Genomic DNA, 15761 nt, shown 5'->3' with positions numbered 1-15761 from the left:
AATGGAGTCAGAAAAATATCATTTCCGCAGTCATGATGAAAATCGTAGTTTTGACTCTGGCTGCATAAAGTAATCACCGAAGGGTTGGAATGCCCATTTTGAGGGTTATGAGTATGTGAACTGCAAGAACTATTAAAAAGTATACTTTTATTTTATTTTAACTTCAGTGGGAGTTATACCTCTGACTTCAGTGGGTACAGTTACACCAATGCTAAATGCTTTAGACAATACCGCCTTTTAAGATTTCATAGGTCAGTCCTGAAAGGCATTATGGTGCACTCCACAAGCTCAACCCTCATGAAGCAGAGAGAGTGTACCTTTGCAGGGAAAATCAGTGGTGTGGTAGTTAATATCTGCTTTTCCCAAGGACACCATGAGCTTGATCTGCAAGCATCAACAGATGCAGCCTTTGACCGGAAGACTCTCCAGTTGGTGGTTCCTCATTAAAAGTATCCTTAAAGAAAATGACCTTCATTTCCTTGCCGTCTAGCTCTGTTTCTCTCCATCCCTAACACAACATTCTTCTTGCTATTTCCTTTTTGTTCAACCAGCAGAGATGGTATGGATGAAAATGAAAAAAATTTACTTGTGAATTTTCTTTCTCAGATTGCCAACAATGCTAATGCATTCCCCCAAATGCACAGACACACCATCTTTTTAGCATGCATCTCAGACATAGTGTGGTACTCTCAGGTGTAGAGTTAGTTTGTTCTTTGTTTTTTTTTCTAGAGCTTCACTTAGTCACAGCCTATCATTTAAAAAAATAAACCCATTAGCAGTCAAAAGTTGAATGTCATACAGCTGTTGAAGAACTGGATTGTCAGTGGGGTCAGTGTTAGATCTCAATGCTGAAGAGCCCGCAGGTCTATCTACATATAAAAGAAAAGAATTCCTTTCCTATTCCTCTTGACTCTAGAAAAACAGTGGGGAAAATTTCCTAGGGACTAAATCAGCATGAATGTTCTACTGAATTAAAATGGTCAAATATATTCATTCTCTTTTTTGTTTTAGGATCCGGAAAGGATTTCCTTTTGAAGCTAGAGTAGTGGCACGGATCCTCCCTCAGTTCCTAGATGACTTTTTCCCTCCACAGGATGTAATGAACAAAGTTATTGGAGAATTTTTATCCAACCAGCAGCCATACCCACAATTCATGGCCACAGTAGTTTATAAGGTAGTGTATTTTTTAAATTGATTTTTCATAAATATACTTTTGGTGCAAGGCTGTTCACTCTTTGAAGTCAGTAACTAGGACTCCTGGCAAATGTACTATTACTGGTATTATGTCAAGCATATAATCTGGCAAAAATTATTTTAAACCTTTTCACTTCTGAAGATATCCATTACTGACATTTGAAAATTCCATTTGTGACATTGACCTGAATATGTGAAAATGGCAAATTTTTTCAGATTTTTTTTTTAATGCCGTTCATGCTAAATTTCATGACACAATACATATAATTCTGGTGCAGAACTTCATAAAAGTGACTAGCAAAATAAACCTGCATGTGGCTTTGTTTTAGTAAACAAACTACATGCTTGTGCTATTATACTGAAGAGCGAAATTAGAAATTCCAAAGATAGACCTGAACATGTTTTGTTTTCTCACATTTACTTGCACAAGTTGAAATAAATAAAACCTGTAATTCTGAAATACTAAAATTCAGAGAAGACTACATTCCTACAATACTGAATTCATAACAGAAAGCAGGGGAAATTTTATTTTAAGAGCCAGGAAATCAAAGAAAAGGTTTATACACTCTTATTCATGTTATACCCTGTTGAGGAGTGAGGGAAAGAGGCCTGTTCATGATAGAGAATCAACTTTACCTAATTTGTCAATTTAGGGTAGAAAATTACAGTAACTCCCCACTTAACGTCCTCTCGCTTAACGTCCTTTCGATCTTACATCCCTGCTCCATTACAGAACGTGCTCGTTTAAAGTTGTGCTATGCGCCGCTATAAAGTCGTTTGGCTGCCTGCTTTGTTCATAGCTGGCGGCCCCCTATCAGCTCCCCTACGCAGCCCCCCCCCTTCCCTCTGCTCCCCCCGGCTCCTGCCCGTGGCAATCAGCTGGTTTGCGGCGTTCAGGAGGGAGGGGGGAGGAACGAGGACTCGGCGCGCAGGCTCCCCCTCCCTCCCCTGCCTCCTGAATGCCGCAAACAAGCTGATCGCAGTGGGCAGGAGACAGGGGAGAGGGGGGGGGGCCTGCGCGCAGGAGGCAGGAGCGAGGACGCACACTCGGAGTAAAGGGGGAGGAGGTGTGGGGGGAGAAGAGGCGGGTTAAGGGTGAGGGTTTGGGGGAAGGGGTGGAGTGGGGGGGTTGAGGGTTGAGCCCCCCGCCCCTGGTGCTTGCACAGTAGGGGAAGCTGCTGCTGCGCAACGTGCTTCTCCTAACCTACAGCACTTTCAGCCTCCTTGCCTGCCGCATTGTCTGCAGTGCCAGTGGGCTGTGCCTGTGTGGGGTAAGGTGGGGGCACCCCCCATTGCTTCATACTCAGCAATGATGATTGTAGTATTAAATTGTTTCTTTAAAATTGTTTAAAACTTATACCTGTATTAAATTGCTTGTTTAAAATGTGTATAATGCCTTTTGTCTGGTAAAAAAAAAATTTCCCTGGAACCTAACATCCCCCTCCCCCCCATTTACATTAATTCTTATAGGGAAATTGGAGTCACTTAACATTGTTTCGTTTAAAGTCACATTTTTCAGGAACATAACTACAACGTTAAGTGAGGAGTTACTGTAGTTTTTATGCAAGTCTCGTTCTAGTTCCCATTTAAAGGTTTAGATGTACTATGACATTCCAAAGAGGGCAAAATCCATGGTCATAGTATTACATGACTAAACTGGCACTTACCAAATCAGTGAACAGAAAGTAGACAGTTATGAATCTACGTATAACTGGGTGGGGCACCCTGAAGTGTCTCAGATCATTTGAGATGGGTTGGGAAGAATAGCCCCCTCAGTTGTAACACTAGTCTGGATATGCTGTTTTGGCATAATCTCTTGAGATCTGTTTCCCCAACATCTGAAGTAGAAATTAATCACACACAAATTATTTGAAGGCTCAGATGTTTAATGTGCTATTTTAATTATATTTAGATACAGCTATCTGTCACAATGTACCCAAATGGAATTTTGTAGGCAATCTCATGTACGTAATGAACATTTTTGACTGACAGCCCGACTCCTAAAATCTGACTGCCACATCTAATATCATAAAGATTTAATAAATATTCTTATGCTTACTTGAATCACCCATCTTAGTGGGTAAAATGTCTCTAGGGTTTGGAGTAGCAGGACACTCATCTAGGCTTACATGTTTGCAGTATGTTTTATGTCTGGCCATTAGTGTTCTAACGTCTTTTCCCACATGAAATATTTATTATAATTTTTGCAGGTTTTTCAGACACTACATACCACTGGACAGTCACCAATGGTCCGTGATTGGGTGATGCTCTCTCTCTCCAACTTCACACAGAGAACGCCTGTTGCAATGGCAATGTGGAGTCTTTCCTGTTTTTTTGTCAGTGCTTCCACCACTCAGTGGGTTTCAGCAATGTATCCTAAACCATTTTTATGTGGGTTTAGCACTTCTGTAAAGTGGATTGATAACACTGGAAACTGAAATCCTCCCTTCCTATATCTAACAAGTACACCATGGGCAGCAGTACTTCTCCACAATGCCCTGCCAGGGCATCAGATTTCACCAAGTGGGGCCACTTCGAAAAGTGATGACATAGTTCATTCTCCATGTCTATTCAGTAGTTAATATACAATTACTGGGTTAAAATGTATTACCTGTATTATGCAGGAGATCAGACTAGATCAGTGGTTCCCAAACTTTAACAACCTCTGTGAACCCCTTTCCCTAAAAATGTCAAGTCTTGTGAACCTCCTTCTAAAAATGAATATTTCCAGGGATTTTCTCCTTTACCTGAGTATAAATTATAAACGCAGTGATCTTGGAAATATAAAATTTGTTTTTATGACATGCTTATTACACACTGTTATTAATTATTTATCATTACAGTATTTTTATTACATTATGAAAACGGCACCACTCTTCCAAGATCTCACTTTCATAGCTTGTATTTAAGAAGCCAACTCAAAGCGTTCTTCCTACACAAGCATTCAGGTCTTGAGCAGTCCAGGCAAACAACTCACGTTACAACAAAGCGTAAACTTGTTCTTCATAATTTTAAAAACAATACTAGCTGCCTATTTAATTTTAAAAACAGCAAAAAATATCCACCTCCCTTTCCATTTCTTATAAGGAGCCTTGAAGTTTAAATCTCTTCAGTGTGATAGATATGCTTGCTTTGATCTGCTTAGCTGGTAGTCTAGGGGCTCCTGTAACATTTCGCAAACCCCAGTTTGGGAACCACTGGACTAGATGGTCATGGTGGTCCCTTCTGGTCTTAATCTACAACTCAGTTGTTTGAATTGCCAAGAGTGGATGCCAGTTGGTACAAGCTGTAATAGTTCAACACTGGTACCATAATGGTTTATAACTTTACTATCAGATGTAAACTGTGAATTATTTAAATATCAGATAGGGGTGAATTTTTTAGCAGTATGTCAGGTTCAGCCATATCGCTTACATATATTTTAAGGGGAGTCTTGCATCTCAACCCCTACATTACTATGGAAAATCTTTCTTTTAGTGGTGTAAGCTTTTAATGTAAAAAATTGTGAGACATTGAGAAGTGATTTATTGCAGGGAACAAATGATTAACGATCCTATAATGTTTAGAACTTTTTACCAGATATTTTCAAGGTGGCTTTTTATTATTTTCCTTTTAAAAATCAGTCATAAGCATTGTGCCATGCTCTAGGGCAGAGGTGGGCAAACTACAGGCCGTGGAGCCATCCTGTCCGGCCCCTGAGCTCCCGGTTGGCCCTGGCCCCTCCCCTGCTGTCCTCCCTCCCCCACAGCCTCAGCTTGCCGTGCCGGCAGCGCAGTGGCATGGCTGGCTCCAGCTGGGCGGTGCGGCTCAGAGGCAGATTTACAAGTGAACACAGGATGCTCTGGCACGGGGCCCCCCAACAACAGGGGGCCCCAGGGCCGGGCACTCGGGCAGCTCAGCACTGGCGCACCCCCCTGCAGGGGGGGGAGGGGCTGCAGTGCACTGCGGGGTCAGGGGAGCAGGCAGGCAGTGCGTGTGGCAGGAGCATGGGGAACGGGGGCGGAGGACTCAGGAGGTGCACCGGGCGGCCGAGCAGCTGGCCAGAGAGAAGCGGCGCTTTGAAGGGGAAACCGCCACTTCTCTCCGGCTGCGCGGCTGCCCCTGCTCCTCCACTCATGTTCGCAGGGCCACATTCCAAAAGAGGCTGGGGAGAGTGGGGGGCAGTTAGGGGCAGGGGGTCCCGGGAGGGGGCGGTCGGATAGGGGGTGGGGTCCCTGGGGGCGGTCAGGGGACAAGGAGCAGGGGGGGTTGGATGGGTCGGGGGCTCTGATGGGTTGGGGGCTCCGAGGGGGGAAGTCAGGTGGCAGGAAGTGCGAGGAGGCGGATGGGGGCAGGGGCCAGGCTGTTTGGGGAGGCACAGCCTTCCCTATCCGGCTCTCCATACTGTTTCGCAACCCCGATGTGGCCCTCGGGCCAAAAAGTTTGCCCACCCCTGCTCTAGGGTAAAACACTCTCAAAAGAACATCCTCATCTACTTTCTTTCCCCTCCTTGCAGCTCTGTCTTTCCCCCACCTCTCCCAAAAAAATTGTATTTGGCAAACATTCCTCTGCAAGGCAGCAAATCACAATAATTTTAAACTGGCAATAGGATAACATTCCCCAAAATAGTTGGAACAGTGAATTGAAGGATGCAATGGCATTGCCCAATGAATGTGTAATTTAAAAAAAAAAAAAAAAAAGCTTCTCACCTTAAAAAGAACTGCTGCTCAGGAAAATCAGCCCTGAATATGACATTTGATAAACAGTCTAAAAATGGAAATGTCTCCATTATGTTTTACATTTCCTTGATGATTATTTTTGTGGCTCTGTGCATTGGCAGTTCTGTTTATCTTTAAGCAGTGCAGAACTGTGTTGCTGATGAGGGTTTGTTTCTCCTAATCTATAATCTAACAAGTGGAAAGTATTCCTACCAACTCATTTTAAGCTAACAATAATGGGGAAGTTGCATAGTTATTCAGAGAAATATAACTAAGAAATAAAGCTTCTGCAATGGCAGTTTAATTGCTACCTGCAGATATCTTGCATTTACAGTTACACAGTAGTAAAGCAAAAATATTTAATTTATCTGGGAATGCTTTTTAAGTCAGTGATATTTTTGTGTAAAACTTTAAAGTTTGTCTCTTACCTCATTATTATGCCCTTAACTACTTTCTCAGTCTTCCACATATTATCAGCAGAATGGGAAAATCAGAGCAAGTGGACATTAACCTCTTCTGTTTGGTGGCCATAGACTTTTACAGACACCAGATAGATGAGGAACTAGATCGAAGGGCCTTCCAGTCTGTATTTGAGATGGTAGCATCGCCAGGAAGCCCATATCATCGCCTACTAACTTGCTTGCAAAATGTTCACAAGATCACAGCATGCTGAACATCGTGATGTTGGTTAATGAAACTCGGTGGCTTGATTTGGAATCTGGTATGAAATTTAAAGATGTAGAAAGCAGCTGGGATTTGCTTCTGCAATGAATCTGCATCTGTCAGTTTTATACTTCATGCTTGTTTGCATGGAGAAGCACTCTGCACCACAGAGAATCACATGAAAGGTGTAATAGGAACATTCTTATTAGCAGTGGGTAGCTGTGCTAAATGGAAATATGTATATGTTTTATGTAATGTTTGGGACTAACCTGAGGCTGAATTATTAACTGTAAAATATATGGGCAAATACTTTATGCAGGAAAGCCAGGTATTACTCTTCTTCCTGATGTTCAACTTAAGTCACCGTGTTGCATCTGGTATCGAAACTCTGACAGAAATACTCTCTCAGTGCAAGTTTGCAGTCATTACAAATCTTTATAGTTTATGTACATATATATATATACACACACTGTGAGGTAGTATAGATCAGAAATTGTTTCCTAATGTCTCTCCCAAACAAGGAAATGAGAAACCAGTTTTCAGGAGTAACACTTCCAGCATGCAATTCTTCTCTCTCTGGACTTTCTAATCGACTGTGGTGTATGTGTTGGTGGCATGGGACATGTAGTGCACATACATAACCACACTTTTTTTTCTTTTTTTCTTCTCAGGATTTAAAATTTGAGTACAATATATCAGTAAAAGAAATTTTAACTTAAATATTTCTATATCATGTAAAGTATGTAAAATTGTAAAATGTGTGGTGCATGAGATGTGCTGTAATTTGAAATGAACAAAAAGCCACTCTACTGAATGTCTTGACATCTGTATTGTCCTCATTTTCTCATCGTGTGCTCAAGTTCATGTTCATTTTTAAAATCCATCTTAATGTACAGGTTACATTTTATGTTCTATGTTTCACATTTTTGTAGGTTAACACTTTAAAAACTGGAATATATAGGCTAGATTGTGTTGATGCTATGTTAAGAAGGCATTTTTGTGATCCATTTGACTGTAGCTTGTTTTGAGTTTCTTTATTTTGAGATGTAAAGGAGAGGGGACTAGATATCCTGGATTAGCACTTTGTATACTAAGCTGCTCTCACCTGCTACAGAGGCGTTGGGTTTTTTTGTTTGTTTTTGTTTTTTTGGTTTTGTTGTTGTTGTTTTGTTTTTTTTAGAGAGAGAAAAATGATGCAAGTTCCGAGTAGCCAATAACTATCTGGCTTTTTCATTGATACTAATGGAAACCATGGAGTCATTTGGATATAAACCACTCACTTTACTCTAAGCAAATTTATGCTGACAGTTAAGAATCAGAAGTCTAATGTGGTCTACTTTGGGGCTGGCTAAGGTGTTAGATTATACAACCTCTTTTATTAGTTGTCTACAACATTATGTTTATACACAAACACAGCATAAACATCCACAAATTCCAAAATTCTCCAATTCTACACAGGGCCAGATTCTGCTTACGCCTCATGCAAGCCGTTGGTTGCACGTGGGGAAATCTAGGGCAGTATTTTTCTGATAACTGTATCTGATATAATTCTTCAATATAGAAAAGCAATGCCTTGGTTCTGAGCTACATTGCTATATTTAACCTCATTACATTTTCTCATTAACACCTGTTGGTAACACTCAGAATATCTAAATAGTGTTATCAAGAGGAGCATATACTGTATGTATTTGTGTATATAATGTATATGTAATTATACACATGTGACTACATTTACTGTATACAAATGTGTATATTTGTATTTATTAAACCCATGGATTTAAACTAATTCCAATTCTTAGACCAAAAATGGTTGCTTTTGCCCATAACTTGATTATAAAGGAATTGCCCAATGATGTCACTTCCTCTTATGATAGGTACGAAACTGATGATATGGGCAGCAGAAATTACTGTTGACTTTGCTGTATCTAGCTGTTCGACAGAGTTTATTATCTAGAGAGTTATTTCTGCCCTCTGAGTTGGCTGCTTCTTCTTTCTTGGGCCACAGCACTGTGGTGACTTTTTTAAAAAAGAAACTGAAGTTCAGAAAGGGTTTAAAAAAATAGATATTATTAAATGTTTTGGTTATACTGGAAATTTTACAGTTCTGGTAAGAGACCACTTGCCAGGGAAGTGAGCTATAGTGCCCTCAGATTGCAATTAAGGGTAATATAGATCACTAGTCCCTTTTGTGACCCCCAGTAATAGTTTTCTACTATAAACCCACAAACCAGTCAGTTTTTGTATGATATATTGTAAGTGAAGATATTTTTATAAGCTATTTTCCAAAATTTAAAATAGATTTTAATATATTTTTGAAGCATTTGGTAGTCACATCTTAACCATAGATCACTATACTTTCTGTTTCACGAACAGATAAATCTTACATATTTTTAGCCTCATAAATAACCACTGCATGGTTGGTCAGTATGCCTCCAGATGATGGCAGCTGGCCATCCCAACTTCTGAAGTTTTCCAAACAAATCAGCTGAGACTTGCCATAGAAACTTTCCAGCCAATAAAAAGAGCATATTAAGCTAAGGAGTCAACATGTGACAGAAATGGATTTCTATTCAACATGTGATAAATTCCCTCTTGTCAGTACTATTGTTGGCATTTGATAGGATGTTCAGGTTTCCCACTTCAGACCATCACCCAAAAGCGATGCAGCCAGGTCTTACTTCAGATAAATTCAAGGATAATCAGAATAGTTGTGTGTGTCGGTCTTATCTCCATGACAATTTGTCATACACAGAAAACAGGTTTGCTGTCTGTAGATCTTCAATGTCTCTAGATTTTTCTTCCCCAGAACAATTAACTGAATACAAATACACATTCATTTTCAGATGTATGAATGTCTTGAAGGGGACATGGCTTGTTATTCTCCATAGTTTGTAATTACACATTTATAAGGCTAAAATTTAACATTTCTTTCTTTTGATGTACATTTTTGTCCTTTGTTTCTTTTGGGATGAAAATTATCATTTTTGTATTTGTAAAAATAATAACTAATATCTACACAATTCTGGTAACACCCATCAATAGTTACATTGTGCTTTATGGTTTAATTTCTGCCTCTTACAGCAGAACAGAATATCACATGGTCATGTTTTCTGTGTCTATTTAAAAAAAATCTTAAGGTTAGATTTTTTTAAAATTACCATCTGTAAGATCTGTTGCTCCAGTTTATGTTTTTTTATATTTGGTTATATTTGACCAAGATTAACTGTTTCCCTTTTTAATATGCTACCAGTAGCATAAAACCAGATCCATGCTTGACATCAAATTGGTTTTGGAAATTAAACTGAGTTTTTCACTGAGACCCGAGGTATAAATAGTTAGATGTATATCCAGTGTCCCAAATAACTAAAATAAGCAATATTTAACATATTCTATATACATATAATGTGAATTGATAAATCAAATTTTTCATTTAGAGGGTCTTGAAATAGTTTCAGAGCTGTGTTAGTCTGAATCTGTAAAAAGCAACAGAGGGTCCTGTGGCACCTTTAAGACTAACAGAAGTATTGGGAGCATAAGCTTTCGTGGGTAAGAACCTCACTTCTTCAGATGCAAGTAATGGAAATCTCCAGAGGCAGGTATAAATCAGTATGGAGATAACGAGGTTAGTTCAGTCAGGGAGGGTGAGGTGCTCTGCTAGCAGTTGAGGTGTGAACACCAAGGGAGGAGAAACTGCTTCTGTAGTTGGATAGCCATTCACAGTCTTTGTTTAATCCTGATCTGATGGTGTCAAATTTGCAAATGAACTGGAGCTCAGCAGTTTCTCTTTGGAGTCTGGTCCTGAAGTTTTTTTGCTGTAAGATGGCTACCTTTACATCTGCTATTGTGTGGCCAGGGAGGTTGAAGTGTTCTCCTACAGGTTTTTGTATATTGCCATTCCTGATATCTGACTTGTGTCCATTTATCCTCTTGCGTAGTGACTGTCCAGTTTGGCCAATGTACATAGCAGAGGGGCATTGCTGGCATATGATGGCATATATAACATTGGTGGACGTGCAGGTGAATGAGCCGGTGATGTTGTAGCTGATCTGGTTAGGTCCTGTGATGGTGTTGCTGGTGTAGATATGTGGGCAGAGTTGGCATCGAGGTTTGTTGCATGGGTTGGTTCCTGAGTTAGAGTTGTTATGGTGCGGTGCGTGGTTGCTGGTGAGAATATGCTTAAGGTTGGTGGGTTGTCTGTGGGCGAGGACTGGCCTGCCTCCCAAGGTCTGTGAAAGTGAGGGATCATTGTCCAGGATGGGTTGTAGATCACTGATGATGCGTTGGGGAGGTTTAAGCTGAGGACTGTAGGTGATGGCCAGTGGAGTTCTGTTGGTTTCTTTTTGGGGCCTGTCTTGTAGCAGGAGGCTTCTGGGTACACGTCTGGCTCTGTTGATTTGTTTCTTTATTTCCTTGTGTGGGTATCGTAGTTTTGAGAATGCTTGGTGAAGATCTTGTAGGTGTTGGTCTCTGTCTGAGGGGTTGGAGCAGATGCGATTGTACCTCAGTGCTTGGCTGTAGACGATGGATCGTGTGGTGTGTCTGGGGTGGAAGCTGGAGGCATGAAGGTAGGCGTAGCGGTCGGTGGGTTTTCGGTATAGGGTGGTGTTAACGTGGCCATCGCTTATTTGTACGGTGGTGTCTAGGAAGTGGACTTCCCGTGTAGATTGGTCCAGGCTGAGGTTGATGGTGGGGTGGAAGCTGTTGAAATCATGGTGGAATTCTACCAGGGTCTCCTTCCCATGGGTCCAGATGATGAAGATGTCATCAATGTAGCGTAGGTAGAGAAGGGGCGTGAGTGGACGAGAGCTGAGGAAGCGTTGTTCCAGGTCAGCCATAAAAATGTTGGCATATTGTGGGGCCATGCGGGTGCCCATAGCGGTGCCACTGGTCTTCACCAAGCATTCTCAAAACTACGATACCCACACAAGGAAATAAAGAAACAAATCAACAGAGCCAGACGTGTACCCAGAAACCTCCTGCTACAAGACAGGCCCCAAAAAGAAACCAACAGAACTCCACTGGCCATCACCTACAGTCCTCAGCTTAAACCTCTCCAACGCATCATCAGTGATCTACAACCCATCCTGGACAATGATCCCTCACTTTCACAGACCTTGGGAGGCAGGCCAGTCCTCGCCCACAGACAACCCACCAACCTTAAGCATATTCTCACCAGCAACCACGCACCGCACCATAACAACTCTAACTCAGGAACCAACCCATGCAACAAACCTCGATGCCAACTCTGCCCACATATCTACACCAGCAACACCATCACAGGACCTAATCAGATCAGCTACAACATCACCGGCTCATTCACCTGCACGTCCACAAATGTTATATATGCCATCATATGCCAGCAATGCCCCTCTGCTATGTACATTGGCCAAACTGGACAGTCACTACGCAAGAGGATAAATGGACACAAGTCAGATATCAGGAATGGCAATATACAAAAACCTGTAGGAGAACACTTCAACCTCCCTGGCCACACAATAGCAGATGTAAAGGTAGCCATCTTACAGCAAAAAAAACTTCAGGACCAGACTCCAAAGAGAAACTGCTGAGCTCCAGTTCATTTGCAAATTTGACACCATCAGATCAGGATTAAACAAAGACTGTGAATGGCTATCCAACTACAGAAGCAGTTTCTCCTCCCTTGGTGTTCACACCTCAACTGCTAGCAGAGCACCTCACCCTCCCTGACTGAACTAACCTCGTTATCTCCATACTGATTTATACCTGCCTCTGGAGATTTCCATTACTTGCATCTGAAGAAGTGAGGTTCTTACCCACGAAAGCTTATGCTCCCAATACTTCTGTTAGTCTTAAAGGTGCCACAGGACCCTCTGTTGCTTTTGAAATAGTTTGTAGCATAGCTAAGAAAACACATCTGTGAACAAGCAAATTGATAACTTATTGAAATCTAAATGAGGTTTAACCTAGAGGACCTGCTTTTTTCATAAAGTGCTGCCTCTTTTGAGACTCTCTTACTTGCCTCTGGATTTTTAAAAAGTATCAGGCAGATATCACTTGATCAGTAAAGTTTGGCTAAAGTAACTTCCTTCCTTTTCAGTGAAGTTTTATTTTATTCCTTTCAACAGAGGAGAAATTTGAAATACCTTATACTTGATATTAAAACAAGTTGAATTAATGCAAATAATTTCTATTTGCAATTGAAGACTGTCAATTGAGGTTTTATTAAAGATCCTTCTTTTTAGTCCTTTGTGCCCACTTTGGGATGTCTCCCTCACTCAAAAAAATAAATACAAACACCCGGTACTCATGAATTCTACATTATATTACTTCCCATTGCAGAAAATCCCTTCTCAGCCTGAAAGGATAAAATCTGAGACTTACTAATTGACATGAACATTGATTAAAACTGTGAATACCTAATGAGCAGGTTTCAGTAAAACTTGAAAAAGAATAGTCAACCTTCAGGTTAAAAGTGAATTCCAATCTAGTATTTCTTAATTCTATTTTAAGAACATTTCATCATGTCATTCTCTTTTAAATTACAGTTGGCTTTGTATAGCAAATAAGGAGGTTGTGTCAAAAACACTGCAAAGGCACTCCTCCAAGAGCATTCTTCAAGGGCAGACTCTAAGTCTTCATATGGTATTTCAGAGCTGTCATGACTAAACACTATCCATGTATCATGCCTCCTGAATGCAAGAAACATTCAGGTGTAATGAGCAATAAATATAGCAATAAGCAGTCTAAAGAGATGGTTAGTCATTCAGGGTTTTACACATTGGTTCTTTGTGGGGGCAACTGAGTTACTGTGTTAAATAAGGTTTTGTTTTCTTATAAAGACCCCAAGAATACTATGCACTAAAACCAGGAACCAACTGAGAATAACCAAGGATATATTTTTAAACTGGCACCAGTATGTAACAGTAAAAAGAAGGCAATTTTTAAGGTTATAAAACAGCAAAGAAAGTATTTAAGTAATTCCCTTATTCTAAATAAAAAGTTATCTGTAGTAAAACTGAGATGCCTACCTACTGTTAGGGTAAACAATGCACCAAAGAATCTGGAAAGGGTGCTGAAGTCCAGTGTTCTAATTTACCTCATTTTGAGAATTCAGATGGAAATGTTTGTGCCTGTTACCTTAAAGTATCCATTAAATAACTTCAAAAAAACTACTAACATTCCTACCCGGAGAGCTTCTATGGTATGTCAAGTTATTAAAGTTAGCTGGACATGAATGCTGTGGAAACACAGTTTAGGGATGCGTGTACCGCTTTGTCACATGCATGTTGTGTGTGGACTTGTCATCATTCACATCAGTCATTGTCTACAAATAATGTCAAATTAGACCAGGCTGACAAAGGAAGGATAAGGTAATCGGCATACCATACAGTCCTATGATGTTGTCTCATATGGTTTGAGGGCTATGATGGGTAAGGCTTGGAGCCCCAACACCAACAGTAGCTGTATTCAGAGTAAAAGGAAGGAATATAATTTTAGATGTATGTTTAAATTTAAAGAAGTTTGCTGAAAATATTGCACATTAAAATTAGAGAAAATAAATTACACGTTGCTGTATGTGATTTTCTGTTTATTTAAACATAAGTTCTGAATACACTTTAATGGGCTGCAATAAAAATGTGTGTTTATGCTCTCTACACTGATCCAAATGTAGGGGGTGTTGAGAAAATGTGAAAACATTTGAGCTCTACACTGCTGCATGTAAACTCTAGTACTATTTACATGTTAAATAAGGAAGAACACAGTGAAGATTTTTTTTACTCTTTCTGCTAGACATGCTTTCCAGAACTTACAGGATAAGGGCTTGTCTACACAGGGACACTCAGCGCAGGTCTACACCACAAACTTGCCTCAGTGCAGCTGCTGTTGCGCTTCCGGTGAAGATACGCTAGCAGACAGGAGAGCGCTCTCACGACTTAATAACTCCACCTCCGTGAGAGGCAGTAGGGAGAAGCTCTTCCACTGACGTAGCACTGTCTACAAAGGTTAAGTTTGGTATAACTATGTCGCTTAGGGGTGTGGATTTTTCACACTCTGAGCGATGTAGTTATACCAAAGGGTACTGTAGACCTGGCCTCAGGGGAATTAAATTCACACCTTTAGTTAATTCGGATTAAAGTGCTCTTATTCAGCATTAAAGTGTATTTAATTGGATTTAGTTTAATTCACTTCCAAAGTGAATTAAACTAAATCCAATTAAGGCCACTTTAATTCTGAGTAAGTTTCCAGATGGGGTTTAATGCAGTTTAACTAATCTACTTTAAAAATTCATTCAGATTACTTTTCTTGTGTGTACCCATGTAAAAACAAACCCAAAAGCTTTTGGAGGAGAACAAAGGAAAATCTAGCCAAACACAAAGTTTAAAAGTGTACAACTGCATTTGTAAATGAGGATGTTTTTATCTACTGGAGCCCTACATGATGGATTACATTACACAGGAGGAGGAAAGATTTAGCGTAAGTGTGCTTTCACAGCTGTTAGACATTCTGTTGGGTTAACTTTTAAAGAAAAATCTGGAGAGTCCTACCACACAATAGCAATGATCTCTTGCAGTACTTTGCTGTTAAAACATCTTGTTTTGATTAACTATGTGATACTCAATGTTTTCTGGAAATTTTGGAAGAAGCTTATAGTAGCAGCTCAATGCACAAGGCAAGTGCTGGGTTCATTAACATCCAAAATATTTTTACGTGTTTAAGTTCTCTGTCAGGAATAGTAGCAAATGATCTGTCATTACTGCCACATTTGATAGACCGATATAAAAAAAAGAATATAGAATTAAAATCCAGAACCATACTGTGGTAGGACTGTTACTTGAGGGGTTTTTTTAGTTACATTTTTTTAATTATTGAAGAACCCTTTGAGTGATTGTCTCCTTTACTTCCCTTCCTCTTCTTTCAGCCATGAAAGAATGACAGAGGAGTCTAGTCTTTAAAAGGTTCAATATCAGATAAGCTAGTAGTGGGGGATGAAATGTTATCCTTGTAAGAACTGACAATAACCCAAATTATCATAATTGCCCAACTTGCACCCATTCTCTTTCCTCTCCCTTAAATTGTTTGTGTTCTAGTTAGTTTAGATATGAGAGCATTTCAGCCATATCTTTAGCACTGGGCCTTCATGGCCTCTTGCACTATTAACATGCTGCCCAAACAAATTGCCAATACACTTTTCCTGTTACATCTGTTAATGGGAGCCCTACACAGCTA

General features: G+C 40.2%; 1 protein-coding gene across 1 annotated transcript in view; it reads left to right on the top strand.

The window, feature by feature from the left end:
- HTT (huntingtin) overlaps positions 1 to 6564 on the top strand; it is a 211476-nt gene extending 204912 nt beyond the window's left edge. Inside the window, exons 65-67 of the mRNA XM_065405845.1 lie at positions 1012 to 1174; positions 3405 to 3565; positions 6351 to 6564. Coding sequence (XP_065261917.1) covers positions 1012 to 1174; positions 3405 to 3565; positions 6351 to 6564 — 538 coding nt within the window. The remainder of the gene's footprint in view (positions 1 to 1011; positions 1175 to 3404; positions 3566 to 6350) is intronic.
- Positions 6565 to 15761: the final 9197 nt, after the last annotated feature.

The sequence above is a fragment of the Emys orbicularis genome, chromosome 5 (genome assembly GCF_028017835.1).
Source record: "Emys orbicularis isolate rEmyOrb1 chromosome 5, rEmyOrb1.hap1, whole genome shotgun sequence".
Taxonomy (NCBI): Eukaryota; Metazoa; Chordata; order Testudines; family Emydidae; genus Emys; species Emys orbicularis.
The sequence above is the reverse complement of the archived record's forward strand: the minus strand, read 5'-3'. Positions and strand labels throughout refer to the sequence as shown.